At 40.7% G+C, this 26,996-nt stretch overlaps 3 protein-coding genes across 3 annotated transcripts in view; all 3 read right to left on the reverse strand.

Annotated features, from left to right (window-relative positions):
• si:ch73-242m19.1 (coiled-coil domain-containing protein 162) overlaps nt 1–6,643 on the reverse strand; it is a 31,008-nt gene extending 24,365 nt beyond the window's left edge. The window contains exons 1-18 of the mRNA XM_037746493.1: nt 6,558–6,643; nt 6,155–6,290; nt 5,865–6,068; nt 5,315–5,647; nt 4,795–4,995; nt 4,246–4,367; nt 3,922–4,150; nt 3,634–3,836; nt 3,073–3,225; nt 2,780–2,873; nt 2,554–2,688; nt 1,944–2,080; nt 1,737–1,848; nt 1,607–1,656; nt 1,322–1,498; nt 1,068–1,179; nt 665–839; nt 415–553 (exon numbers count right to left, since the gene is read on the reverse strand). Of these exons, the coding sequence (XP_037602421.1) occupies nt 415–553; nt 665–839; nt 1,068–1,179; nt 1,322–1,498; nt 1,607–1,656; nt 1,737–1,848; nt 1,944–2,080; nt 2,554–2,688; nt 2,780–2,873; nt 3,073–3,225; nt 3,634–3,836; nt 3,922–4,150; nt 4,246–4,367; nt 4,795–4,995; nt 5,315–5,647; nt 5,865–5,948 (2,456 nt within the window). The 5' untranslated portion in view covers nt 5,949–6,068; nt 6,155–6,290; nt 6,558–6,643. The remainder of the gene's footprint in view (nt 1–414; nt 554–664; nt 840–1,067; nt 1,180–1,321; nt 1,499–1,606; nt 1,657–1,736; nt 1,849–1,943; nt 2,081–2,553; nt 2,689–2,779; nt 2,874–3,072; nt 3,226–3,633; nt 3,837–3,921; nt 4,151–4,245; nt 4,368–4,794; nt 4,996–5,314; nt 5,648–5,864; nt 6,069–6,154; nt 6,291–6,557) is intronic.
• Nucleotides 6,644–6,738: 95 nt separating this feature from the next.
• LOC119474472 (putative uncharacterized protein C6orf183) lies at nt 6,739–12,616 on the reverse strand. The gene is made up of 10 exons (XM_037746494.1): nt 12,012–12,616; nt 10,317–10,389; nt 10,053–10,163; nt 9,544–9,657; nt 8,654–8,848; nt 8,441–8,522; nt 7,772–7,923; nt 7,507–7,659; nt 7,174–7,275; nt 6,739–6,930 (listed from the first exon to the last, which is right to left on the reverse strand). The coding sequence occupies exons 1-10, from the start codon at nt 12,149–12,151 to the stop codon at nt 6,739–6,741; spliced, it is 1,314 nt and encodes a 437-aa protein (XP_037602422.1). The 5' UTR covers nt 12,152–12,616.
• Nucleotides 12,617–12,700: 84 nt separating this feature from the next.
• On the reverse strand, nt 12,701–26,791 carry foxo3a (forkhead box O3A). The gene is made up of 2 exons (XM_037746932.1): nt 25,242–26,791; nt 12,701–15,957 (listed from the first exon to the last, which is right to left on the reverse strand). The coding sequence occupies exons 1-2, from the start codon at nt 25,785–25,787 to the stop codon at nt 14,644–14,646; spliced, it is 1,860 nt and encodes a 619-aa protein (XP_037602860.1). The 5' UTR covers nt 25,788–26,791; the 3' UTR covers nt 12,701–14,643.
• Between the last annotated feature and the right edge of the window lie 205 nt (nt 26,792–26,996).

Raw genomic sequence — 26,996 nt, forward strand, 5'->3', positions numbered from 1 at the left:
ATGGATCAGCAATTGCAGAAGTCTCTCTTAGTCGATTAGTCAACTAATCAGTCGTTTTGGTTTTAGTCACCTAAGATTTTTTTAGTTAATTAATCATTTTTTATGCTTTTTTCATGCTGAATGACTTATTTCCAAGAAACTTACGAGCACATCTCTGGTAAACACAAAATTTAAAGTGGTGCTTTTGTGTGATTCTTTGTGGAGAAACTCAGTTTAACAGATCTGTCGATTAAATCAACTAATCTATTTCTCGTCAAAATCGTATGAGTGTCAGTCGACTAAGAATTTCTTTGGTCGAGGACAGCCCTATTCACAAGTGCTTTTAAATAATGTGTGATAGAAAGTCAGTGAGGGCAGAGAGAGAGATGAAACATGGCTCAACTCCATGATGAAGTGTGTATACTCCTCACTGACCTGATGAGGTGTCTCACAGCGGTGTCAAACTGCAGGAGGACGACCTGCCTGCGCAGCTGCAGCAGACGGCCGACCGACTCTGGGCTGCTGGGATCAGACAGACGGTCGACCTGACGCTGGATCTCCAGCAGCTCTGCTCCTGTACAACACAAAGGGTCCCAGTATTAAGAATATGCAAAAAAATGTTTACTATTAGTACTAATATTTACAAATGGGCAGATGTGATGCTTTGTTTACAAGATCCACCTACCGATGCCTTCAGCGCCGCCCCAGTCAGCTGCAAGTGAACCCGGTGCTTCCTGTCCTCTTCTGCAGTTACCAGAGTTTTCTGTGTTTCCCAATCTGGAGAAACTAACCAGGTAATAAATGATGTCATGAAGAGCTGAAACTATCTGCAGAGTGTGATGGAGAGCTGCGACACACACCTGTTAAATTCAGAGCAAATTATTGAGAAGAAAATAAAAGACATTTGTGTGGTTTATAACATGTGACCCAGGAGGACAAAAGCAAGCACTAAAATACTACAAACAAACACATCTCTGCATTCAAACTTATTCATGGTCTTGAGAAAAGCGTGAAAGTGAAAGCAGCTAAATTCATCATGTGTTGTGCTGCTGTATTAATAGTCTCAACTATGAGTTTAAGCATCTCACCGAAACATTTTTGAACACGTGAAGCACTTCAGAGAAGTGGGGGATGTACCACAAGTTGAGGAGAGTTTTACCGTCTGCAGACAACAACTGCTGGGGCCGACACTGAAAGGTCCTATTTGGAGAGAAAGGTGTGATAAGTCTCTCAGAAACCTTGAAAACATAAATGTATTGTTAGTGTACGTAAACAGAAAGACGTACACAGTTATTCTTCTATTTTGTAAATCAATGATACATAAAATTCAAGCTGGTTGTACCTGGGGTCGGGGCAAAGGTTAACTCCTGAATCCAAAATGACTTTAGGCTCGTTTGCTTTTCCAATCATGAAGTGGGACTGACGGATGGAGGGGATGTCGTCCAAAAGGAAGGTTAGACTGTGGTAATATGCCACAATCTGTGCTCTCACACAATACTGAGATATCTGTGTGCTGAATCTGAGGAGAAACACACAGATTTACCTCCAACATGCTCTTATCTAGAGTGACTTATAGAGAAAAACCTGTCCTGTCTTGTATCTAAAGGAATGATTTTCATGGACATACTTCTTGAGAAAGTCGATTATGAGGCTCCTTTTGATCTTTGCTGCTTCCTCCTGCGGTGTGAGAGAAATTAATTTTACTTCACGGGCAGCCAATCACTTATCATCCTGCTCAGTGACTGTGTGCAACTCACTGCGGTTTTTATAAGACCCCCCACGGCCTGTTTCTTCTTCACAAATGAATTCAGCATCTCGTCACGCAGACCCACTTTTTCCAGCTGGATGGACACGAAAGCTTCCATCAGCCTGGAGTAACAAACAAGACTGTTTATTAAAGAGCCAGCACTAAAGCGCTGTTAATCGTCGCCAGATTAATTTGTTCTTCAAGTGGGGACAATTACCTCTCCTTGTCAGTGGTGGGAGTTCTTGCTGAGCCTTTGGAGGGTGGAGAGTTTGATTTTTCCTGCAGGTTGTTGGTGTTGCTTCCAGGTTTGGAGTCCAATTTCACATCTTTATCAGAATGATGAGCGATTTCACTCTGAGAATAAATTGGAAAACAAACTAAAATATTTGAACAGCAGTTTATTTATGTGTGAACAATACCAGTGGTGGAAGGAGTATTCAGATCCTTTACTTAAGTAAAAGTAGCAATACATAAATGTAAAAATACTCCATTACAAGGAAAAGTCAGTTTGGTATAAAGTCCATTGGTTCCCAACCTAGGGGTCAGGCCCCCTCACAGGGTCACAAGATGAATCTGAGGGGTCCTGTGATGATTAATGTTGACAGGAAAGAATATAAAAAACGAGGGTTATGCTCCCGGTTTGGAGAAGCAGACAGGAGTACCGGCACGGAAGCTGCCCTTCAATCTTAATCTGAAGAGTAACTGTCTGTCAGATAAATGTAGTGGAGTAAAAAGTACAATATTCCCCTCTGAAATGTAGTGAATTAGAAGTACTTGTACTTAGGTAAATGTACTTAGTTATTTCCCATCACTGAACAAATACAAACCTGAGCTGAAGACGTCACACTCTCTGCCCAGTGACAAAGACAAACCAGCTTCACAGCACTTATCAAAGCGTTCTTCTGTGTAACCTGACAAGCCAGAGTCACCTCAAGGTTTTCTATGCTCCGTTTGTTCATAAGCTGTGAAGAGATAAGAAAAGGAATACATTCGGTCAATAATAGCTTGATTTCTTCATTGGCTAATAAACTCCATCATTTGATCTGAACTTACATGAATAACTGCCTCCTCTGAGCTGAAGCTAAACCTCCCGGTCTGGTTCTCGTCCAGTTCCTGGATGCTCAGAGGCAGGTGGGACGGGGTGAACCTGCAGCAGACAGCGCACTTTAATTCCCTTTCAAACATACTTCACTGCTCTTGTAGAAAAGCAGAAATAATTGAGCACATGTGGAGAGGCAGGGCATGCATGTCCGCCTGCAAGACACATCCTAACATCTGCTTCATATTAGTAAAGAACACGTTGCAGGTACAGCTTCTGGATGATCAGCCACAGTGTAGTTATTTACCTGTCTACAGAGCTGTCATCTTCCAATATCGCTGTGATAAAAACAGGCCTCTGCTCGGCTTTGTCTTTCTGCTCAGCGACCTCAAACTGAACCGGCCTCAGATAAAGATGGAACTCATCGAAGCCGAGCTCTGACGCCACGTTTCTGTACAACCTGTGAAGAATTACTGAATGTTACAGTCTGACGTGACACTGAACTGGACTAGAGCTGCAACGATGAATCGATTAGTTGTCGGTTTGAGTAATTTTTTTAAGAAAAGAAATTCTCTGTTTCCAGCTTCTTAAATGTGAATATTTATGGTTTCTTTACTCCTCTATGATATGATATTTTATCTGATTGTTATAGAAAGTTATGATTCTATAATCGTATTTCTGTCAAATTCTGATTTGTGGTTTATTTTGTGCTCTCTGTTGTTGCTCGTCTGTATCTCAGTATTATTGATGCCTCTCTTGGCAGCGAGATAAGATTTTTATTCAGAATTTTATACTGAGAATGTAAAAACAAATGCGCGTATCACTTTGAAAGTCCCCTTTTCCCCTGGTGTAAGTGTGTTATCTTAACTGTGCCAGATGTGCGGTCTCTGAGGCTGACTCCAGCAAACGATGGCGGATGGTGACGAGCTCCAGCAGCTTGGAGAAAGTTTCCACAGCATACAACTGTTTCTCTCTTCCCTGCGTCATGTCCTTCATCTCCGCAGATCTTACTAACGACAGCCCAACCTTCTGGACCAAAATCGGGTCCTCAAAAAACACATCTGAGAACAACTGACAGAGGAGAAAAGTAAGTTATTTGCTTCATTATTGTTTGTAAATTTATTTAAATAGATTCTCAATAAAAAGAAGAACCTACATCCTTCTGTATCTGAGAGCTGTAGGAGGCTCCGGGTGAAGCCAGGTGGTTCCAGCTCTGCAGGGCCTGCTGCAGGAGCTTCTGTCGCAGCACGAGCGTCTCAGTGATGCTCGTGGCTCGGTGCAGCTGACAGAGCTCTGAGTGAGCCTGAACTAAGCTGTGATAGACTGCAGAAGCCAGACAGAGAGACGGATGAACCTCCAGGAGGAATGTGTTCATCAGTGCAGGGCTGCAAACACAAGACGGGAAACATGGAGGTATTAAGACAACAAAATATAGATAAAGAAAGATACCAAATACATTTAGACTTCTGTATCTACTTGCCTGCTGCCTCCAAGTGAGACCAGATGTTTGGGAATGTATTTTGGTGGAAGGCCAAAGTCATGAACGGAGCCTTTGCGGTCGTCCCTCCAGATGCGTTGGAGGTACTGCCGCTGTTTTTCAATCTGATGAGACGAACAACACAATCTGTCATAACATGCAAGCTAAAGATGACACCAGTAGGCAAGACAAAACTTAATAAGGTGTATTAGTATCAAAGAAGAAATTTACACATTGAGATTGGTTTGAAAAATGTCCATCACAACTTCCCAGAGTCCAAAATGAAATCTTTAAATTGCTTGTATTGTTTGACTAACAGTTCAAAACCAAACAAGATTTCATTGACGATAATGTATGACGAAGATATGTGCAAATCAGAATATTTGAGAAGCTGGAACCAGCAAATATTTGACTGAAGCTATTAATTGATTATCAAAATAGTTGCTGATTAAATTTCGTTCAATTTACTAACTGTTGCATTTCTAATTCAATACGTTTGTATTCTGCATATTCACATATTAACATAATCCTTTACAGACTTTGCGTTTTCACCTGAGTGTCCAAAATGTCTCTGATTAGCTGCTGGTGGCTTCGCAGGCAGCTGATCTCAGCTCTGTAGGTCTGAACAAAGTAATCCTGGTTCAGGTCCAGTTGTGGTCTACTGTGCATGATATCAGTAATGACTTCAGCCAATGCAAACCTCTCCTCAGTCCCTGCTGCGTGCTGGTAGGCCTCGAAGTAACAGTTCAAGAGCTGGAGAACGAGGACAAACCAAAACAGCTTGTTGATCTATGAACCTGACTCATAAAAATGAGAAATTTAACAGACAAATACATATTTCCAGTTGAGAAATATGAAGAAAAACATCAAAACTCATTCATTAAAATTATTTCATCTCAAAATTGGTCCTATAAAATTCAATCAAATGTACTAAAAGTGCTTTAAAAGGTGTAGAAATACTGTACATTCAGTGACTGATCATACGAAGCAACTAAGTAAATGAGAAGACAGCCAACAAAGAGATGTGAAAAGCCAATGAACACGTCCATAGTCTTGATCTTAATCACTGTACCTGAACTTTGCTCTCCAAAAACTCTGTCTCACATGTCCACAAGTCGAGCAGCACTGCAACACGATCCACATCTGTCCCGGCCCGGGTGTGGATGTCTGCTGTCGAGGTGGCGGCTCTCTCATCATTTCCCATTTTCTTAATCGTGTCTCTCTGGATGAAGCGTGAGCCGACTAGAAGAAGCTCGTCCTCCAGCTCCTCCAGGTCCTTCAGAGCAGCGTCGTACACAATGTAAAACCCCTTCTGGTCTTGAGTGTGGACAAACCGCTCCTCTGCGCTGTAGAAATCATGAAGGTTCTCCACCTCTGCAAACTCCATGAACTCTGAGCAATGGACCTGTGATAAGAAGAAGTCACATACTGTATACATGCAAACAGGAAAGATCATAAACAGATGACCATTTCTGCACTTTTTAGAGAAGCTTTGGAGGTTGAAACTAAGAAGCTGGAAACTGTTAAATTGTATTGCTGTTTCCATAAATGCATAGTAGATAGATTTACCAGTCAAACACGTTTTCAGTTATCAGCTGCTGTATACTTTCACATGTTCTTACCTTACAGTCAACAGGAGTGTTGTGGCTGTACTGGTGCGAGCCGAGACCTCCTGCCTCCCCTCTTCCTCCTCTGGCTGCGTTCATCCAGCCTGTTTCCTCCGCTGTGCTGCACAGCTCTCCTTCCTCCAGCTGCAGACCTGCCAGGTCAAAGGTCAAAGTCCTCTCCACGGAGCGCAGGTAGTTCAACAACCCAAGAGAGATACGCTGTGGACGGGGGAAGTTAAGATAAACGTACCTATAACATCCAGTAACATCTAAGCTACATCATAACGTGATGCCGTTTGCCTCACCTGGAGCTGTCTGAGTTTGAGATGACGCAGGTGAATCAGAGACAGGTAAGCTCCTCTGGTTACGATGGGATCTGAGGTTGCTTCCTCTAAACTATCATCCAGACCCAGGAGCTGCAGGCTGTCCTCGAAGGAGCAGCTGTGTTTTAAAAGGGGGAACAAAGGCACAAGAAATCTGAATATTCCTGTGATTTTTGCATCCAAGGTGAGTGAAAAGTAGCTGATGTCAGGACTTTCATGAATTTATCAAGAGGTCAAATAAAGACCTAGAAACTAACCCAAAACAATTAGAAAGATAGAATGATGAGCTTCACATTTTTTTAGTATTTTTAGTGATTAAAAACAATAAATTAATTATCAAACAAACTCATAACGTAGCAATGTTCTCTGCTCAAGTAATACACACCTTTCAATTGTTGCGCTTGAGGTTTGACTCTTTAAACTCTGCTTATCGTAGCTTACTCTGCCTCTAGATCTGGTCGACTGATCATGTGTTTCCTAAAAAGAAAAATGTTGCTTTTAAAAATTTTTAATTTAAATAAAAAAAATTAAAATGTCTTCCAAGAGAGGGCTTTTTCCCCATCTCTTTAAGCAGAAAAGTGGATGATACATGCCTGGGTGAGAGAGGCAGCGCTGTAAATACTCGTCCAGATCTCGGAGATCTTTTGTCGTTTTGTCTTAGTGCTTTGTGAGACCGATGAGGTCGGAGCTGATTGTAAGTCAGCAACATGAGCGGCGTGTTCTTTAATAGCCGCAGCCACATGGAGCAGATCAGGGACCTGATGAGAAGCACAGAAAAGACAACTCAACTCCTGATACACAAGTTAAACTTCATGATACAAATGTAGGTTGTATGTGTTATAGAAAACATGTGGGGCACCAAGTGATCTAGATATCTAGTATTTCTAGAGATAAAAAGGACTAAAAAATGACTGTACAGGCTCTTGATAATCTACTATATACATGATAACTGTATGTGTAATTATATAGAGACATTGATTCAGAGCTGATGTCGCTGTTACCTGAAGAAATCTGCTGTGCATCTTCAGCAGCTCATCAATAGATTTCTTTTCCTTCAGCTTTGTGACGAGCTTCTGCTGCCACGGATCTGGTTTGGGTTTCACCTACAGGACAGAATCCAAACAGTCAGCATCTACTTTCCTTAAATGCATAAAAACACACACACAAAGTAATATTTTTACAACCTGAAACACATAAAGATTGACGGAGAAAGTACTCGAAAGGGGGTTGGATTAAAAAGTTTAAACTCTGTTACTCCCTGACGAACCCCAAACCATCTGGCTGCCCAGAAAAACTGAGAGATTATTATCACTATTTAATTTTTTTACTCTCACCTGAATGAAGGGGATCCAGTTGGCCTCTTTCCCAAGAGCCAGCCTCGCACTCTTCCTCCCCCACTGGCTCTCTTTGACCTCTGAACCGTCGTACTGAGGAAACGTTTTCATTTCCTCTTGTTGTCTGAAAATCGTTCTGAACTCCCTCCACACCTGGTGAGACAGATTCAGATTGACATGTTGCTGATAACCAACATTATATCTTAAATGATGCCCTTTCATAAATATTGTTGTATCAGTTGTCCATTGCATTGGAGAACATTACCATGCTGAATAACTCCATCTCGTCTGCAGTGGTCCTGAGTTTACGAGTGTCATAGGACAGGTGGAAATGAGCGATCAAAGACTGCAGCTCAGGTAGAAACTCCTCCAGGTTAACAGTGTGCAGGGGAACGTTACCAGCCAGTCCTGATATACCTGTTAAAACCAACGGAAATATTCTAAATATAGCGTATATTTAAACAGATTTTTTTTAGGTGGGTCTTTCTTTTAAGTATCTAAAATATGTTTTGCTGCCGGCCCCGTCCACAGCTGTACATTGTTTGCTTCTGTGCAGTACCTTCTGTCTGTTTCTCCAAGCTGAGGGCGTGCCGACCGCCGTCTACTGTAGGTAATACACCAACTTTGGATAAGTACCTCATACAACCCCACTTCAAAACACCCAAACTATCCCTTTAAGGCCCTACATGGTCTGGCTCCCCTGTGCTATGAACCGGCTAGACCCTTCAGGTCATCTGGAACAGGCCGTCTGGTTATCCATCTATCTCCACGAAAATTGGTGAAACTGACTTTAGCTTTTATGCTCCACGCCGCTGGAGCATCCTACCCAAGTTCAGTATGTTGTGACTGTTAAATATTGTTATATATTTGATGACAGTGGAATTGAATCTAGTCTCTGTGTAAATTAGAAGGACACTGCTGGTTTGACTCTCACCGTCAACATGAGAAGTTTCCTCATGAACCTTTGGTTGTGGTTCTTTATCTTTTCTTTCACAAGCTGGTATGTAGTGCAGCACCTGTTAAATAAGTATTTTTTTAACTTGGTTAGTTATATCATTTGTACATGACAATTTATTCAAACAAGGAAATCAACATTGTAAAATAAAACATCAAAAGCTTTGGATAACAGAAACAGATGGATTTTTACCCTGAGGAAGTTGTGAATGGTCTGAACAGAGTGCAGATGGCAGACCAGCCACCGCAGATAAATGACCACATCGTCCTGAGTGAGCATGTTGGCGGGGCTTCCTTGGCCGGTCAGGACCTTCTCTCTGCTCGCCGACAGTCTGCGAGCCCTCTGAACGGCGTCCTCGTACTCACTCGTCAAACATGACACCTGATCCTGAGGGACAACAAGTCGGATGTGATGTGCTGAAGATGGATCAGCTGGGAAATTTGTGTGAAGGCAATAAAATATTATAATTTTTCAAACATTAATCAGGAAGCCATCAGTGTTCCTTTATGGTTGTTTTTTTCTCTTCAATCATTCTTAGCAAGACGAGAAAGAAAGAGAAGGGCATTCTCCTGCAAACAATTACTTAAAAAAATCTTTTTCATGTGCTTTTGGTATGTTTACATATTTCCTTTAAGCTTATTTTTTTGCAATTAATGCTCTTGTTATTCCAGAATGATTTCATATTCATAGAAGCAAGAACAGAAAAGAAAAACCTCCCTTTGCTGTGTTTGTCAAAAAACCCTAATTCCAGCATCTCACTTGTAAATATTTGCTGCTTTTCTTTGTCTTATGTGATAGTAAACTCAATATTTATGGGTTTGGGTTTTGGAAAACTAATTCGGAGACTGCAACCTTACTATTTCAATTCAATTATAATAGAAGGATCTTCTTTTCTTTTTCTTAAATCACCAATATTGAGTGAGATTGGCTCACTGCCCTCCTCATATTTTCACCCTTAACACTCCTGCAGTAGCAGAAAATGAACTGTAAGGAGGATGAGCCACCAGAAGAAAATCTCCTGTCATAATGACTCTTGAGGTGCTATTTTTGAAGTGCCGGCAAATTGAGACTTAGGTTGTCACCTTGTAATGAGGATAAAGCTTCTCAATGACGCTGGTGTGGCGGCAGAATCTCCTCCATCTCAGCATGAGCAGATATTTGATCTGAGCCAGGTGATATGATCTGTCGGTGTAGAACTGTGGAGAAATATACAAGAAGGAATTTCATATCCATTCTTTTCTACTGCATATTGAGACCCTTATCTCTTTAAATGATTTTAAACAGAATAAAGGAAGTGGTCACTGCTAGCTGCAGTTGTTTCAATTAAATAGCAAACACATGACCAACATGCTGCACTGTTAATGCACTGTATAATAATGTAATGTATTCTGTCGTACCTATTGTTGCTGTCGTGATTCAATGTTGTCTTTTTATGTGTCGGATGCTGTTATCTGACCCTGTCTCTGCTAGGTCTCATTTGTAAAAGAGGTTTTAATCTCAATGTGACCTCCTAGTTAAATAAAGGTTATGATGCATATTAACACTTCTTTTAATGATCTTTATTTTTCTGGAGTGTTTGTAGTGTCCTCACCTGGTGCAGTAGTGGAGGCAGACTGTCAGGAGTGTACTCTAAACTCAAGCAACTATCCAGCTCTCTCTGCATGATGTCAGCCGGAGACTGAACCGGCAAAGCTTCAGCCACCTGCAACCAGGAGGAGATGGAGCCCAGGAAAGACTAATGAGTTACCATACATATCAACAAGAGGCTGTACAGTTTCTGACGACCTAAAAATTTTCTTTCTGTAGCCCTCAGACTGTCCTTGAAAGAGATAAAAAGATGAATTTTCAGTCTCACCTGAAGCCCTCTCCTCAGTGCATGTTCCCTCTCCACATGGAAGAAGGAAATCTCTTTTGGAGGTGTAACAGAGCTGAAACAAAGAAAACAAATTAAATTAAGAAAAAGAAATCAATCTAATCACTTAAAAAAATAGCACATCAAGACTCAATATGACAGGAGAAATTTCTTCTGGTGGCTCATCCTCCTTGCAGTTCATTTTCTGCTACTGCACGAGTGTAAAGGGAGAAAATATGAGGAGGGCAATGAGCCAATCTCACTCAATATTGGTGATTTAAGGACAAAAGAAAATCATTCTATTATAATTGAATTGAAATAGTAAGGTTGCAGTCTCCAAATTAGTTTTCCAAAACCCAAACCTATAAATATTGAGTTTACTATCACATAAGACAAAGATATTTACAAGTGAGATGCTGGATTAGGGATTTTTGACAAACACAGCAAAGGGAGGTTTTTCCTTTCTGTTCTTGCTTCTATTAATATGAAATCATTCTGAAATAACAAGAACATTAATAACAAAAAAATAAGTTTAAAGGAAACTGAACAAAACCTGAACAAAGCAAGTCATTGCTACATACATATATATATATAAAAATAAAAAATAGAGCGTTCGTAGCTTTTCTGACATAATGAAATCCTCAAACAAATTAAAAGTTGAATTAATCAGCAATAAAATGCATCGTTGCTCAATTCAACACACTTGGGTGTTCTGCTACTGTACAGCCTTCTGTCTGCTACCAGTAGCTAATGGTAGCTAATGTTAGCTAATGGTAGCTAATTATATTATTATTATTATTATTATATATTATATATTATAATTATAACTCCTCCCCCTTCTGCAGGAAGGACAGCTGAAAACACTGGACACCTAGTACAGATATAATATCAATATCATGTGCAATACTACTTTTTACATTCTCATGTGCAATATTAATGTCCAACATGTGCAATATTACTTATTTTTCTGTTTGTTAGATTACTTTACCTTTTTTATTATCATTTTACTAAATGTATCTTACTTAATTGTTATTCTATTATTATTATTAGGCACTGGTGCTAGAAATAGTACTTTTTTATTTTATACACTTGAATTTTATACACTTGAACTTGTTGTAATTGTTTTGTATTTTTTTAGCAATCTCTGGCACAAGAATTTGCTTCTGGATTAATAAAGTTATATCTTATCTTATCTTAATGTTAGCGGTTAGCTGATTTTACTGGACTTGTGATCATGTTTTAACTTTAACTTACCCTTGTCGTGGCCACAGTGGATTTTGTTTTGTATGTTATGTTTAAAATACTTCATTTAACAAAACTTAAGAGTCTACAGCACACAGTTTTCCACAAAAACAAGGACATCACACTTGTGTAAATTGCCTGCTGGACCACGATTGGCTTCCACACTAGTTGTGATGTCACAAATTAATCCTTTACGTCTAAAACTCAAATTTATGGTGAGCACAGAAATGTTCCTCTTTCAGCAGATGAATTTAAAAACATCCTTCTAGTGTAAAACTCTGCACATACATCATTCTGCACAGTGAAGGTCAAACATCCAACTAATAAGCAAATTGCATTTTTGAGTGTAGGGGAGCTTTAAGTTCCACCTACCTGGCAATCTAGCCAGTTCAAAACAAGCTTGCAACTGTTATCTGACACATACAGTAATCACCAGCATCATCCAAGATTCCACACCTGTAACATCTGGAGGTCACTGCTCCTCGAGGAAATCCATTCTCCTCAATTTCCGCCCTGAGTGCTGAGAGTTGACGCGACAGATCTGCCTCCATCTGCTCCACTTTGACAGAGGAGGAAACTCTGTACACGTCACACATGGCTCAGGATCAACACGTTTAGGAGCTGGGAAATCCAAACATAAAAAACATAAAAAACACTTCTTTAAGTTCTGCCAAATCTCTGCCTTCTCATGCTGACTTGTTGTGGTGTATCCATGGAGACAAACATCCATGCTGAAGGGCTTCCTCACCCATTTCCTGTCCTTCATCTGGGCTCAGTGAGTGCTTTTGATCTGTAGAGGGCTCTAACATTACACTGCAGTGCTTTTGTTAGATTATCAAATGCTGTTGGGCTTTTTAAATACTTACCACTTTAACAGTAATTTGTAATCTACAATACAGCATGTAAATATACAATCATGCACCAGTTGTTGAGCAGCACCTACCTCAGCAATCATGCATTCAAAACCCATGACTTAATCTCAGTGGGTCCATTCCTCTTGGATACAGTGTGTGATTGGTTCTTAGCTCATGATGTGATTACCCAATAGCAAATCGCCTCCTCGGTGCCTGCAGAGTCAAGTCTGCAGCTGTGCAATTCCTCTAGAGACAGAAATAAAACAAAAGGTAGATGAAACAAACCCCAGATTTTCAGTGGTTCTTTAAGCTTTATTTACATGCACCATCTCTGATACAGCCAAGATAGGAATTACAACTGGCAATGTCAACTTGATGTCTTCTTTTTGTTTTGTAGGAGCAATAGGAAGAAATGGAGTTTGAATATTGGCAGTGAGAGTTACTCAAGATTAATGTAGAAAAAAAATTGAAGCTTCAAGTCATCCATGTGAAGCTACAAAAATGATATTTGGAAGCACAAATGTGCAAAATATATTTTTGTAAAAATAAAAAAAAATAAGCAAATAGGACTCAATATTTCTGTGACATTATTGTCAGTTCAATTCAACAGGGTGTCACATTTAGATTTAAAGGGGGACACCATTTCAGGCACCATTTGCCGTTCGTTGTCGGTCCTGATCAATACCCGACTGAGGTGATCAAAATGTTGACTAGACCATTCAAAGAAAAGTGCTTTTACACAGCTCGACCACACGTCATATGGAAAAGCACCAAAATATGCACATGTGGAAAAGAAAATAAATAAAATTTCATTTGACAAGACAAATTCAGTGAAAATTGACAGTTTCCAGCTGATAAAAATGTAAACTAAAAAAAGTTCATCCTGCCGTTCCTACAAAAACTGTGCTGATGTGTTTGTTTTTTTGCCCTTATAGCACTGGTTCCTACTATTTTATACACTGTATATCCTCTTATTTCCACTTAGTTAAATGCAGAAATATTTTGGCAATATTTAAAATACTGTGGTTTCTCAAATGGCAAAAATGGCTCTACGTTACTACACGACCTCTCACAGGGTTGGAAACACTATTTGACCCCAGCACCTGCTATAGTGCTGATAACATAGGGGAGGCTACTAATGCTGCTCCATCTGCAGCCACTCCCTGCTATCTTCTTATTTATAGCACCAAGAACTCCTTCAAATTAACAAACACCAAAATATTGTAGTTGAGTGCTGTGGAGTCTCTAAGTGTGGTTACTTTAATCCAAATAGTCCTACGTGTTTACTAATGGTAACTAGAGCTAAATCATGTTTCTTGCTATACACGGTCCTAAACTCTGTGTACTGAGCAGTACTTCCAATATTGCAGTAAGAGGAAGAGGAGGAGGGGGGAAGATGGTGAAAAGGGATCTGCAGCAGAAACACCATATTATCAAGACTTCAGTTATGCACCTCTTTAGAAGGAACAGAATTCACAGTAATGTCACTAAAATCACAGGGTAAAATCCGCTAAGTAAAAATAAAACATTACATACAAAAACCACACAATGTAGATCAGTTCACATCTTGATAACATATTAACCTCTACAGATTGATATTTGGTGCGTGACTCTGTGCATCAATGGGAAGGGGGGAAAAAAGCTTTTCATTAAATCTTTTAGTCCATTTAGTCTCTCAAAGAAACTTTAAAATAAAAAAAAGCTTGTCAAGTATCCTCCACTGGAACGTAATAATGTAACATTCTCTGCAGCTTTTTTCTGTAAACAGGCTGTCACTCACAACAGGCTGACAGCTGGTTTGGCAAAAACGTTGGTTTAGGTATGAAAGGGTGTGAAAGAGGAGAGAAAGCAGGGTGAAAAACATAATTCAGTTTTGTGTATCACTTAGTGATACTGCATGAGTGATTCCCTGAGACTAACACGAGTTGATGCTTTTCATATAGCTTTAACAAAATGTTCTGTACTTCCAGTCGATACTGTTGTTCACACCGCCCAGGCATTGATCTTTTTAAAGAATTTTTTTCCTCCTTTGTGAAGACACCATTGTGTGTCTCAGACACTTGAAAAACAGTACCGAACTTAATGCCTCACATTAAAAATAATGGAAAAAATACTACATGATACACTTTTACGTACTTTCTTCCCTCTAGTTGCACAACGCAGGACACAATGAACCCCAATTTACATTTCCCCAACTTTGTTTTTATACCCATGCTGAGCTCTGATGGAGCTTCTCAGCTTGGCACCCAGCTGTGCGGAGAGGTCTGTTTGGAGCTGGAGAAGCTTCCTGAATTCCTGTTGGCGTTCTGGGCAGAGGAGAGGCGAGAGTCGAAGCTGAGGTCCAGGCAGTCTGCGTCCATCAGTTCGTTGCGGATGATGGAGTCCATGTCGCACTCAAGACTGCCGTTGAACACGTCGAGGTCCAGATCGGCGGGAAAGCGGTCCTGGCCGGACAAGCCAGAGCCGAGCTGCATAGAGGCGTTCTTACTGGGAGACTTCAGGAGCGGCTGCTTGGCGTCGGGGTGGCCGGCGTCTTTGTCAGAGGTCGACAAGCCAGCTTGCCAACCAGGCACTGAGGCGCTTTGGGCCTCGCCTGCACTGGTCTGGTTCACCAACAAGTGGTCTTTGCGGAGCAGCATGGCGTTTCGGCGGGAGTTCTGCAGGGCGATGGCGGTGCTGGCCTGCGACATCAGCGGGTCGGACTGGGTGAGCATGACGTTGCTGTGGCCGTGGGAGTCCAGGCTGAGCAGATCCTGCAGGGTTTGGTGGTCGCTGAAGTGCGAGATGCAGGAGAAGGTGGTCTGCTTGTTCTCCTGGATGGTCTGCATGGGCGACTGGCGCAGGCTCGTGATGGACGGCGGGCTAAACAGAGGGTTCGGCCCGTAGCTGCCAGAGGGGCTACCCAGACTACTTCCTGAGCAGCTGAAGGTAAACACTGAGCTCCCCTGATCGTCGGCTCCGTTGTCTTCCTCTCCAGGAGGAGGCTGCTGGGATGCTGTCAGGCTGATATTGTCTAAAAGGTCGTCCATCAGGTTGTCAGAGAGCCCGTCGTTGAGGTTCATGGTACCCGCCAGGTCGGAGAGGCCCGTGGGCCCGGTGGACGGGGACATGCTGCTGGGGCTGGAGTACAGCATCGGGGAGAGAGGCGAGTCGTCGTCGGGCACCTCGTCCAGCTCCAGGTTAGCCAGGATCGGGGACAGACGACCGCTGAGCGTGCTGGCGTTGGAATTGGTCCGGGAGCGGAAGTCTGTCCAGGCGTCCAGCTCGTCACTGCTGCGGGAGGTGGGACTTCCTGTCCACTTGGAGAGGCTGGAGGAGCTCTCTGAGCTGCCTTCTTGAGCTGCCTGCAGCGAAGCTTTCTTCTTGGTGGCGCGTCCTCGGGCTCCTTTGATGTACTTGCTGTTGTCCATGGATACGGCTCGTCGTCGGGGAGCTTTGCCTCCTTTCCCACCTTCTGGGTTGACCATCCACCACGAGCTTTTCCCTGTTCCTTCATTCTGGACTTTCACAAAGCGACTATGGAGGGACAGATTGTGTCGGATGGAATTCTGCAACGAAAACAAATTAAAACAATTAAATGCATGTTTAATGCTTGTTCGTCCTGTAGAGCTAATGAGAGATAATTGAAACCAGAGTCAAATTCATTATGTGCCTAAACATACTTGATCAATAAAGCTGATTCTGATATGTAATTATACATCGCCACAACACAAATCCAAGGAGGCAGCTGAATGATCAGTTTTTGAACAAGCCAACAGTTTAGCCACATTCTCTACATTTTATTTGGAGGTAAAACAGAGAGTGAGTGCATCTGAAAGAAACGGTATATGCTCACAACTACATGTGACAGCCAGGGTGTAATAAAGAGACATAACTGGCCTTTCTGTGGAGCTGTCAGTCTGTAGATGTATGTAGTTTGTGATCAGAAATGGTAAGAAATTATTTGGGGGTCTCAAGAAAAATTTGAGGGGTTGTCAGATATTTTTGAGACACAAAATCAAGTGTTTATTTTTGGGGGATTTTTCTCTTTCTTTTGTTTTTTCATGTGAAATACTGCATATTTTCAACTCTTCCGGACTCTAAAAATCCTTCAAATGAAAGGAGAAGGAAAATTACTCTTTGGTTAAACTGCTCATAACCGTTGTGTAGAAGACACTACTTTATTTTGAGGGCTCACACTCACACTGGTAACCACTGCACCAGGGGTAGAAATAAATACTGTGAGCCTCCCACAACAGATAATTCAAGGTTTTTGATACTGAACTATCTCAACCAAGTACTGTGAACAAAGCTGCTTTTCTAAGAAACACTTCTTCTTTGCACCTCACACTGACCTATTTCTGGTTGCTCAGAAAGGTCTAGAGGATTTCCCCGGAGATGTTCCCAACCATGTACAAAATTAAACAGCTGGAGCCCGCTGACGCCCGGCTCGCACCGAGTCACAGCACAGTAACAGAGGAAGAAATCTCTGCAGCCCAAAGGCCAAGTTCACTGGGAGAGGGACCAGCATAATTCTCTTAAGCTTGAATTAACTTGAGTAAACCGAGGTCCTATTTAAATCCATCTCTCAGAAGATTAAACTAATCAAACACTAAAGAAGCTCAACGCACACAAACTGCAGCTACACGAGGCCGCCCATGACCTTTACCATATGGATCCTATAAAAGGCAGCTGTGAGGAAAGTTTCTCTCCAGCTTTGTGATGACTGAGAGATCACAAACGAGCGTCGGCCTCAGTTTTTCCTCTGAATGCAGTGAGTCAATGACCCGCTGACATCAAACTTCCAGCAAAGCTCTCGCTTCAAGCCAATTAAAGGATTAGGGCTAACTGGCAAACACTTTCATCAATTACAACAACAAAGCACATGTGACTCTCAGAAATAAAACTTCAGCTACCTCTTTGCACTTTTCTTTCTTATTTCCACACACCATAAGTTAGCTGGAAAGGTTGGTGGCTTTATGCTGATCGCTCAAAAGTGCTGACTTTAAAGATAAGGCTGGTGTGTTTCTCTATTTTTCTTCCGGTCAACATATCCCATGAAAACAAAAAACACCAACAGTGCATTAATCCATTTCTCAATACTTTCCAACTTCCCTACACTGTGGCACTCAGACACAAGAACATTTGTTCCTACTGAAGATGTAAACGTTAAAAGAAATAGTTCGATATTTTGGGAAATGTGCTTTGACGAGAGTTAAGGCTCTGCACACCAAGTCCGTATCGTTCGTTCGAAATTGTTGCACGTTTAAAAACTTTCATCCGTCATTCAAGTTTTCAAAACATGTTAAATTTTCTGTGTTTTTTCACATTTCTGAAAAAAGCAAAAAAGGGTTGTTTGACCACTCAGAGCCACCGTCCGTGCATCTGATAAACATTCACTTCATCTCCCAGCACAAAGCACTTCACAATAAAGAAATAAAAGAATACAGAGATGGGGAATTTAAAGATAGATTCTGGCAGGTGATTATCACAAAACAAAGGATGTAGAAAAGATTAGACAGTAGTGATGTGCTCTCGGCATCTAAATGATAGCTTCTTGTATATGTCATTCATTCATTAGCCCCGTTTTGGACTAGTGCTATCTGTTGCACTCACATAGTTTATTCAGTTTTGTATAAATATATATAGAATATCCTCAGATTTTACCTTTAACCTGACCTTTAACTGATCTCACTTCATGTAAATCTACATTTCCTCATCAGCTGAAATGTGTCCACTTCCATTAGTTGCTGGGTTTATAACCAGAAGGCTGAGTTGATAATTAAAAGTAGATAAATCTCCGATTGTTTGATGAAGAGTGCCAAGAAGATGAAGAGAGCGCTCCAAATGTCACAACAGTGCAGGTGTTAATAAAACACACCGAGGGTGCAACGAGGGAGCAACGAAGAGTGCACCAGACTTTGTTTTCGTTTTCTTCGCCTGCACCTGTGACTGGATAAAATATGGATGTTTTTAGAGTTTAGTCTTTCCCCAAAGGCTGATCAATAAATGAGCCTCACGGAAGAATCTTTCTCGAGAGGTTTCGCTTTTTTAATTTGGCTGAAAATCTGCATAAATGTCCATAAAACAACAAGGATAAATTAACAATTTAGGAAAACCCAAACTGCTGCTGCAAGGATGCACTTTTTAACACCATTTGCATGCTGAGGACACACCTCTAAGCCCAAACAGACTGATTCCACTAACACCAATGCTATTGTGACTAAAGGCAGCTATAGAGGACAACACAAGGTCATGATTTCACTGTTATTAATATATACTAATAGCGTGTGTAATTTGATGCACACACTATTACAAGTGTAACCTTATATTTTGACAGCACCTTGGGTCATTTTACACTAGCCTATGTGCTTGTCAGGCAGCCACACATTTACCAATTCCTTGCTGAATATTTTACACCCAAATATGCCTTATAATAAACCTTAAAGTCATCCTACATATGGTGGCATCTATAAATAACCTGTGATTGCACCCGCCTCCTCCATCTCTATATTATTGGTAGCTGTGTGTCTTAAAAGTCCACAGAATGGTCTTTGTTATGATGATTTCACCATCATTAATATGGTTAACAATAGTTATACTTAAGAACATGTGCGCTTTTAATACCATTTTGCCAATCGTCAAGTTTTGGATTTGGCATTAAAACAAAATTCCGGTTTATTTATTATTTCCAGTGAATGTGTCTATTGTGGCTTGTTCCAACTTTCCACTCTGTTGTAACAACGAATATTAGGGGAAGCTGTGTGAGCCTCATACGGCTTTCCAAATAAACATGATTTTTACATGAGTCATTTCAAACAGTTGTCTCTGAGTTTGACCAAAATTAAACACAGAAAGTAGCCATCTGGAAGGGACATTACAGCTAACTGCATTTATGGGAAAGAGACACATTTATGGGAAATACGCCGAGGTGAAATAAACCAGAATTATCCTTTAACAAGTATGAAGGGTTGCACTGAGTTTGTGCACCAAGAAATGCATTAAAACCACTTTCATATTAATAATCTAATAGTAATTTCAGCTTCTCTGTAAAGCAATTTGGCCAACATTTGTTGTTTTTAAATGTGCGCTATAAATACATTTATCTCCCCAGTCAGTCCCTCCTCAACAGATCCAAGCTTTTAACATTTTCTGATTTACTTTGTCGCCGAATTTCCCCTCAAGCTTTTACCTGTGTTAGTGTTTGCTCAGGTGCCCTTCAGAATAAAAGACCCATGCATGCTTTAGCCTCTTTATGGTCAGCCCAATACTTTAACTCTATAGTCCGCTGAACTGTATTTTGTCTTTTTGTTGACTCTCTAGAAACATCAGAGACAAATATGTTTTGTCAGAGAACATATATGGATTGAAACCATGAGAATATCTTATTTTTGGCTTTTTCTTTCCCAATAGAGATTCCTAAAACATACCCAAACTCAGGGTGTCTGCCAATTAAGAGACAAAACAAATAGCTGATAAATTGGTTAGTTGTTCAACAGAATAATGGCAATTATCTTAGTAACTAGTTCATTGTTTTAGTCGTTTTCAAGAAAAAAATTAAATCCCTAGTTATTAGTGCTGCCTCCTCTTAGTCGTTTAGTTGACTAATCAGTTGTTTTGGTCTTAATCGACTAAGATTTCTTTCGTCGATTAGTAATTCTTTATGCTTTTTTTCATGCTGAATGACTTATTTCTTATTTTCTGGTAAACACAAGATTTAAAGTGATGCTTTTGTGGGATTCTTTGTGGAGAAACTCAGATCTCTCGATTAAATCAACTAATCAATTAGTCAGCAAAAAATTGTATAAAATTTGTTAATCGACTAAAAAAATTTTGGGTCGAGGACAGTCCTACCAGTTATAACTTTTCAAATGTGAATATTTACTGCTTTTTTTGGGGGGAGGGGAGGGTAAATTGGGGTTTTGGACTGCTGGTCACCTTTGACTTGGACTTTGGATTGACATTTTTCCGTATTTTCCAACATTTTATAGACTAAACAGTTAATTGGTTAATTGAAACAATAATGGTGTGATTAATTGATAATGTAGACATTTTATTTCTTATTTTATTGTTGGTCATTGGTGCTTTTATTTATATATATATATATATATATATATATATATATATATATATATATATATTTATATATTTTTTTTTTTTCACATACTTGTGTACATAAATTATGTCTATCCTTTACCTTTATTTATCCAGCTTTGTTGTCCTTGTCCCTAGCTGTTATTTATATTTCTGTGTAAGTATATTGAGAGAGAGATGTGCACATGTACTTGGCAAATAAATCTAATTCTGATAATGAAAATAGTGGATCCAGCAGACTGGAGTGATGCATCCCTACATTCAGCAGGATTTGAGTAGTGACAAGTTCTAACTAGTATGTTTATGGAGGTTTTTCTTAACAACTGCCACACATGATATCTAATATCACATTTGTCAACTGGCCCTGAACAGCGTTACGTTTGTAAACGCTGAAATGTACAGACTTTATCTTTTAAAACTCAGACATCAGCAGCGCAGGGAGTTGACACAATCACAGCACCTGTCCTGTTCAGTCTAATGAAATCTAATACAACAGCCCTGCAATAAATAAATAAACCTTTGTGTATTTCGATGCGTGTTGAGCCTGTCAGAGAGGTTTTGATTCAACTCTGTGGTCATTTATGAGGCCGTAAATTGTAGTGCTGCTGTATTGGACTGTATTATATTACAGCAGGTGGACGAAATAGCAGTTACACTCTGCAATATGACACAGTACAGTACAATATAAAACACATCTACGACCTCAAAAATGCCCAAAGAATTCAATTCTCCTCTTTGATGCAACAAAAAAAATGTTGCACAAAAGGCAGTTATTCATTACAGAGGGGTTGAATTTGAATATGTTATGCTGCACAGGTGATGCTTTTATTGTGTCTACGTCCTGTTTACAGGTAGTTAAGGTGTGCTGTGGTATAAGATAAACAGTAATCCTGGACTATACGTGTAAAACACAACATTCCTGTTGTATTCTGGATAGTAAACCAGTCTGTGTGACATGCAGCAGCTAAAGCTACCAGCCTGCTCCTTAAAAGAACGATCTAGTGGTTGTTATTGTATCTTTAAAGCTCCAGAGACGCGTTACATTTTCTCAACGCTGCACACAGGTAGATACAGTAGGAGCCACACAGCGTTTTAAAAAGATAAATCACAAAGAGCAGCCGCCCCTCCCCCACGCAGTCATAGCAGCTCTGCAGCACCCTTTGAGCAAAAGCCTCGTTCTGAGCGGGGACTGGAGCAATGCCAGTTCAGCCAGAGCCAGATCCAAAGAGAAACACTGAGCTTCTCTCACACTGCTACACATTGACCTACATAATTTATAGTCAGCTGATTGATTCTTGTGCCCGGGCCACGTGAAAAAAGACAGTGTGGCACACAGCGGGGGTCGAGCCGCTGGCTGGTCATCTGTATATTTTGTTTGGATGCACAACAGAGAGAGAGATTTAACCTCGTGTTGGAGCTGCACACAAAGGTCGTCATTGAAGTGTCTGGTTTTACAACCCTCAACATGCTGAGGACATTTCTGCACACAGTGCCTCGCGCAGATGACCACCCTTTAGGGCTGATTGCTGAATGTCACAGCTACAAAGCATCTCCTAGGAAATGCTGATGTCAGCACTTCTTCTGAAACCCCAACATTAACCCTTTCCTTTATAAGCCTGGATGCATCCAAAACATGAATGAAAACTGACCGCCACTAATCTGAAGCATCAACTAACCAGCTGATTCAGTGCAGATTAATCAGTTATTAGCATCAACACACTGCTTATATTCCAATCTCTGATTCCCATCAACATGTCACATGGCCATGATGCGCTTTAAAGCACAATACTGTGATTCCTTCATGGAGAAACTCCCTGGAAATCAGCCTGCACCCCACATCCTACAGTTGTGCGGGATTACAAACCTATTTCCAGAGTTTTTCTACCCCCCAATCTAAATCCTGCAAAGCTCAAAGCTTTCATCAGACTTGATTCCATGACAGATGAATTGGTTTTCCAGGCCGAACTAATCCTTAAAATCAAACAGAAGCAGGCCCCGCTGGAGCTTGTAAGAAGCCCCTTGTGCTGCAGCGCGTCTGAAAGTGAAATCAACTTTGCATTGCCTGTTTTGAGTCTCGACTTTCACACCGTCACCACCTTGTTTTTACTGTATTAGTGTGTGCTCTGATTGTGTGGTTTGATGCACACACTATTACAACTAGGGCTGTGTATTTGCAAGAATCTGGCGATACGATACGTATCATGATACGGGTGTTCAATATATTGCGATACTGTAAGCCAGGTTTTCCTCGCCAAAATTTAACGGAACTTTGGAGCGTTATTTAGCCTCCTTCGCGACGAGCTAGTATGACATGCTTGGTACCGATGGTGTTTTCTAGTTTCATATGATGCCAGTAACTTCACTCTAGCTTTAAAACAGAGCCCGTTACAACCTTGGAAAGATCGTTGAGACCGTAAGACCGTCGGATTTTTAAGAGGTTAATTAAATCCATACAGTATCGCACAACATAATGTCGCGATACTCATGTGCAGGGAATTAAATTAGCACCTACAAAATACAGGGTAAACGTTGGCTGAGGCAGGTAAAAAATTCAGGTCACCTGCCACCATGGCTGATAGATTTCTTTATATTAAGAAACATCATTTTCAAAAATCAACTCCTAAGTTAATAACAGTAAGGTTACATGATATTTTGCATATTTCTACTGTCTGGTACTACTGACCCAGTGTTTACACTTCTAAAGTGTTGTAAATAGATTTAAAAAATGGCAGAAAAAATAATTGACTGGTAGAAATGTTCAGTGACCTGCCACAGTGAAAGGTGAGGAATAAACTTAATTTCAGACCCTGCTCATGTGTATATTTTCTTACACCCCTAATTACAACCGTAGGGATGCATCAATACTGATACTGGATCGGATATCAGGCTGATACAGTCTCAAATAGCTGGATCGGATATGAGTGACAATGGGTCCGATCTATTAAATTCAATGTTGATATACTATATACATTATACAGTATATTGGAATTTTAATTCCTGTTTAAGTTTTGACCAATTTGCTGCTCCATAAAAAAAGGTTTACACTTGTAATTCCTCTTAACTTTAAAGTTTTTTTTGCCCAGCTGTTGGAGTACGATTTATTATTCTAATAATAAATAACAATTCAGTAAATTTGGAAAGATATGTTTGAGTCAGGTCTGATTTTGCCTTATATATATATATAAAAGAATGATCCCAGTGACTTTCACACCACCACTACCTTGTTTTTACTGTATAAGTGTGCTCTGATTTTGTTGGTGTAGAACTAATAATGTGTGTAGTTTGATGCACACACTAGTACAACTGTACTAGTGTGTGCATCAATAGGTCGATGCTGACTCAAATACAGTAGCTGGATCGGTGACAATGGGGCCGATCTATTAAATTCAAGTCTCTGTTTACATACTATATAATGGGATTTTAATTCCTGTTTAAGTTTTGACCAATTTGTTGCTGCTTTAAAAAGGTTTACACTTGAAATTTTGAAGATTTTTCAAGTTGTTGGTGTACGATTTATTTATTTTAATAATAAATAATCCAGTAAATTTGGAAAGAGATGTTTGAGTCAGGTCTGCTTTTGCCTTAAACATAAAAGAATGATCCCAGCGACTTTCCCACAGTGAGGCATACAGCTTATTATTGAAACACTGGTATTGGATCAGTACTCGGTCGATGCCCAAAAGCCCAGGTATCTCTATTGGGACTGAAAAAGCTAGATTGGTGCATCCCTAAACTGTACCCTTATATATTTTGACAGCAACTTGGGTCATTTTACACCATGTGTTTGTCAGGAAAAACACACCTTTCTCAATTCCCTGTTGATTATTTACACCCAAATATGCCTTATAATAAACTTAAAATCATCCTATGTATGGTAGTGTTTGCAATTTTAATTCATGTTTAAGTTTTGACCAGTTTGTTGCTGCTTTAAAAAGGTTTACACTTGTAATATAAAAAAAAGGTTTACACTTGTAATATAAAAAAATAATATATTTTAATAATAAATAATTCAGTAAATTTGGAAAGAGGTGTTTGAGTCAGGTCTGATATTGCTTTATGTATAAAAGAATGATCCCAGTGACTTCCACACAGTGAAGCATACAGCTTATCAATTAAACACTGGTATTGGATCAGTACTCGGTATCAGCTGAAACCCAAAGCCCAGGTATCACTATTGGGACTGAAAAAGCTGGATTGGTGCATCCCTAAACTATGTCCTTATGTTTTTGACATGCAACTTGGGTCATTTTACACCATGTGTTTGTCAGGAAAAAACCCACATTTCTCAATTCCCTGTTAATTATTAGATCTGCTCCCTCTACAGAGTCTTTCAAAGCACAGCTCAAGACCCACCTCTTTTCTTTGGCTTTTGAATGTACTTGAATTGTGATTACTAATTGGCCTTTTTTTTATAATGCTCATTATAACAGTCTTTTACTCATGGATTTTGCTGCCTGCACTGTTGACTTGTTTTTATTCTGCCTATGTCTGTAAAGCACTTTGGTCTGCTCATGTTGTTTTAAATGTGCTATAGAAATAAATTTTACTTGACTTGAATTATTCACACCCAAATATGCCTTATAATAAACTTAAAATCATCCTATATATGGTGGTATCTGCAGATAACCTGTGTTTTGCACCCTCCTCCATCTCTACATTATTATCTGTGTGCCTTGTGTGTGTCTTTACATGACCACCACCATCTGGTCTTTGTTATGATGTTATGATGACAGCACCAGCAGCATGTCACCATGCTCACCTTCCAGCCAGCAGAGCTGTTGCTGTCGCCTTTGTCCTTGAAATATGGCACAGACCTCACCATCCAGTCGTAGATTTGGGACAAGGTCAGCCTGTTCTCTGGAGAGCTCTCGATGGCTTGTGTGATGAGGTCTGCATAGGAGTAGTTGCCCCAGGCGTTCCTGCGGGCGGACGACTTCCTCAGCTGCTGGGACGCAGAAGAACCACCCGTAGCCGCGGAGGGGGTCTGCGCCGAGGAAGGAGAGCCATCTCCGGCCTCCTCCTTGCAGGGGCCGCGCTGGACCTCCACAGGCTGGGAGGTGGAGCTGGAGGAACCACTACTGCTGCTTGGCACACGAGATTTAACAACACTGTTGGCTTCTTTCTGTGCATCGCTGTCATCCTCTTCTTCGGGGATTACGTCAGTGTCATTTGCGGGCGGTTTGTCCGCACCAGACTCCGGACGAGGCAGCGGCCAAGTGCAGGAGCGCGGCCGCTTCTGGGGCTCGAAATCCGGATCTATCTCCACGTTTAAGGGGGAGTCGTCGCGCGGTTCTTCAGCAGCCATGTTAAAAACAATATCTCGGTTTCTGCTGCTGCTGCTGCACAAAGGCTTATAAAATCACTCCATTCCATCAATAAGTGTGTGCAGCTTTTCATATATATATATTTACTTATTATATGCATGCACTGGTATGCAAAATAGTCCAAATCCTGCAGCCCCCAAACACGTGTCCGTTTATCTGTCCTCCTCCTCCTGCAATGCAAAGGCGTCTGTCTATCCGCAGAGGCTGACCAGCATTAACAAAACATTGCCTTTTCTCGTGCACAGCCCACACCCTGCTGGACAACATGCATTGCAATTTGGCAATTAAAGATTGTTGGTTTGGAGGAATCCAATTCCTGCACAAGCGTCCTGCGCTGAGATCCTGCGACGTGCATGCCAAAGAGAGAGAGAGAGAAATGAGAATTACTACTATACATCTAATGCCTCCACATCAGCTGCTGCCATCTTGACCATTTCCTTTCCCTTCCAAGTTCTTTATCATCCGTGCAGAGAGCTGCTGCCAGTCGGCTGTGCAGAGAGGAGCTGCTGCTGCTGCTGTCCAGATAGCATCAAGGAGGAGATCTGCTCTCTCAAGGCCCCGCACCTAACTGGAGAAATGTGTCGAGGCTCAGATCCTCCGCCCTCTCAACAAGAGCTCAACAAGAGCTTAAAAAAGCCACATAATAATAATGTGATGATGCATTCAGGCTGTTCCTCTCTGGCATGTTGTAGTCCTCCGTGTGGAACAGCAGCAGCCTGCAAAAACACACTTCATTCAATCTACTGCAGCTGCAGAGTCCGAGAAGGAAAAAACCCTCACGATCCTGATCCTGATCCTGATCCTGATCCTGGTGCTGGTCCTGCCCCCCCTCCTCTGGACGGCTCTGGAATTAAAGTGACAGTATGGAGATGTCTGCAGGCCACTGACATCACCGTGTGTGTGTGTGTGCACATTAATACGACCAGAGGAGTCTCCAATACTCCTAAATAATAACATTTAAAAATACATGCAAAAAAAAGCAACAATTAAAAAAGAAAATAAAGTAAAACAAAACAAGAAACAATAAAATACAATAGGTGAAATAAATTTCTATTGGAATTGTAACTGAAAATAAAATTCTATTCACCTTTAATATATATATATATAAATAAATAAACATATAATATATATACTGTACATACATAATTTATATACAAATCTATAGTATATATTCATATACTGTAAATCTA

The sequence above is a fragment of the Sebastes umbrosus genome, chromosome 16 (genome assembly GCF_015220745.1).
Source record: "Sebastes umbrosus isolate fSebUmb1 chromosome 16, fSebUmb1.pri, whole genome shotgun sequence".
NCBI classification, from domain to species: domain Eukaryota; kingdom Metazoa; phylum Chordata; class Actinopteri; order Perciformes; family Sebastidae; genus Sebastes; species Sebastes umbrosus.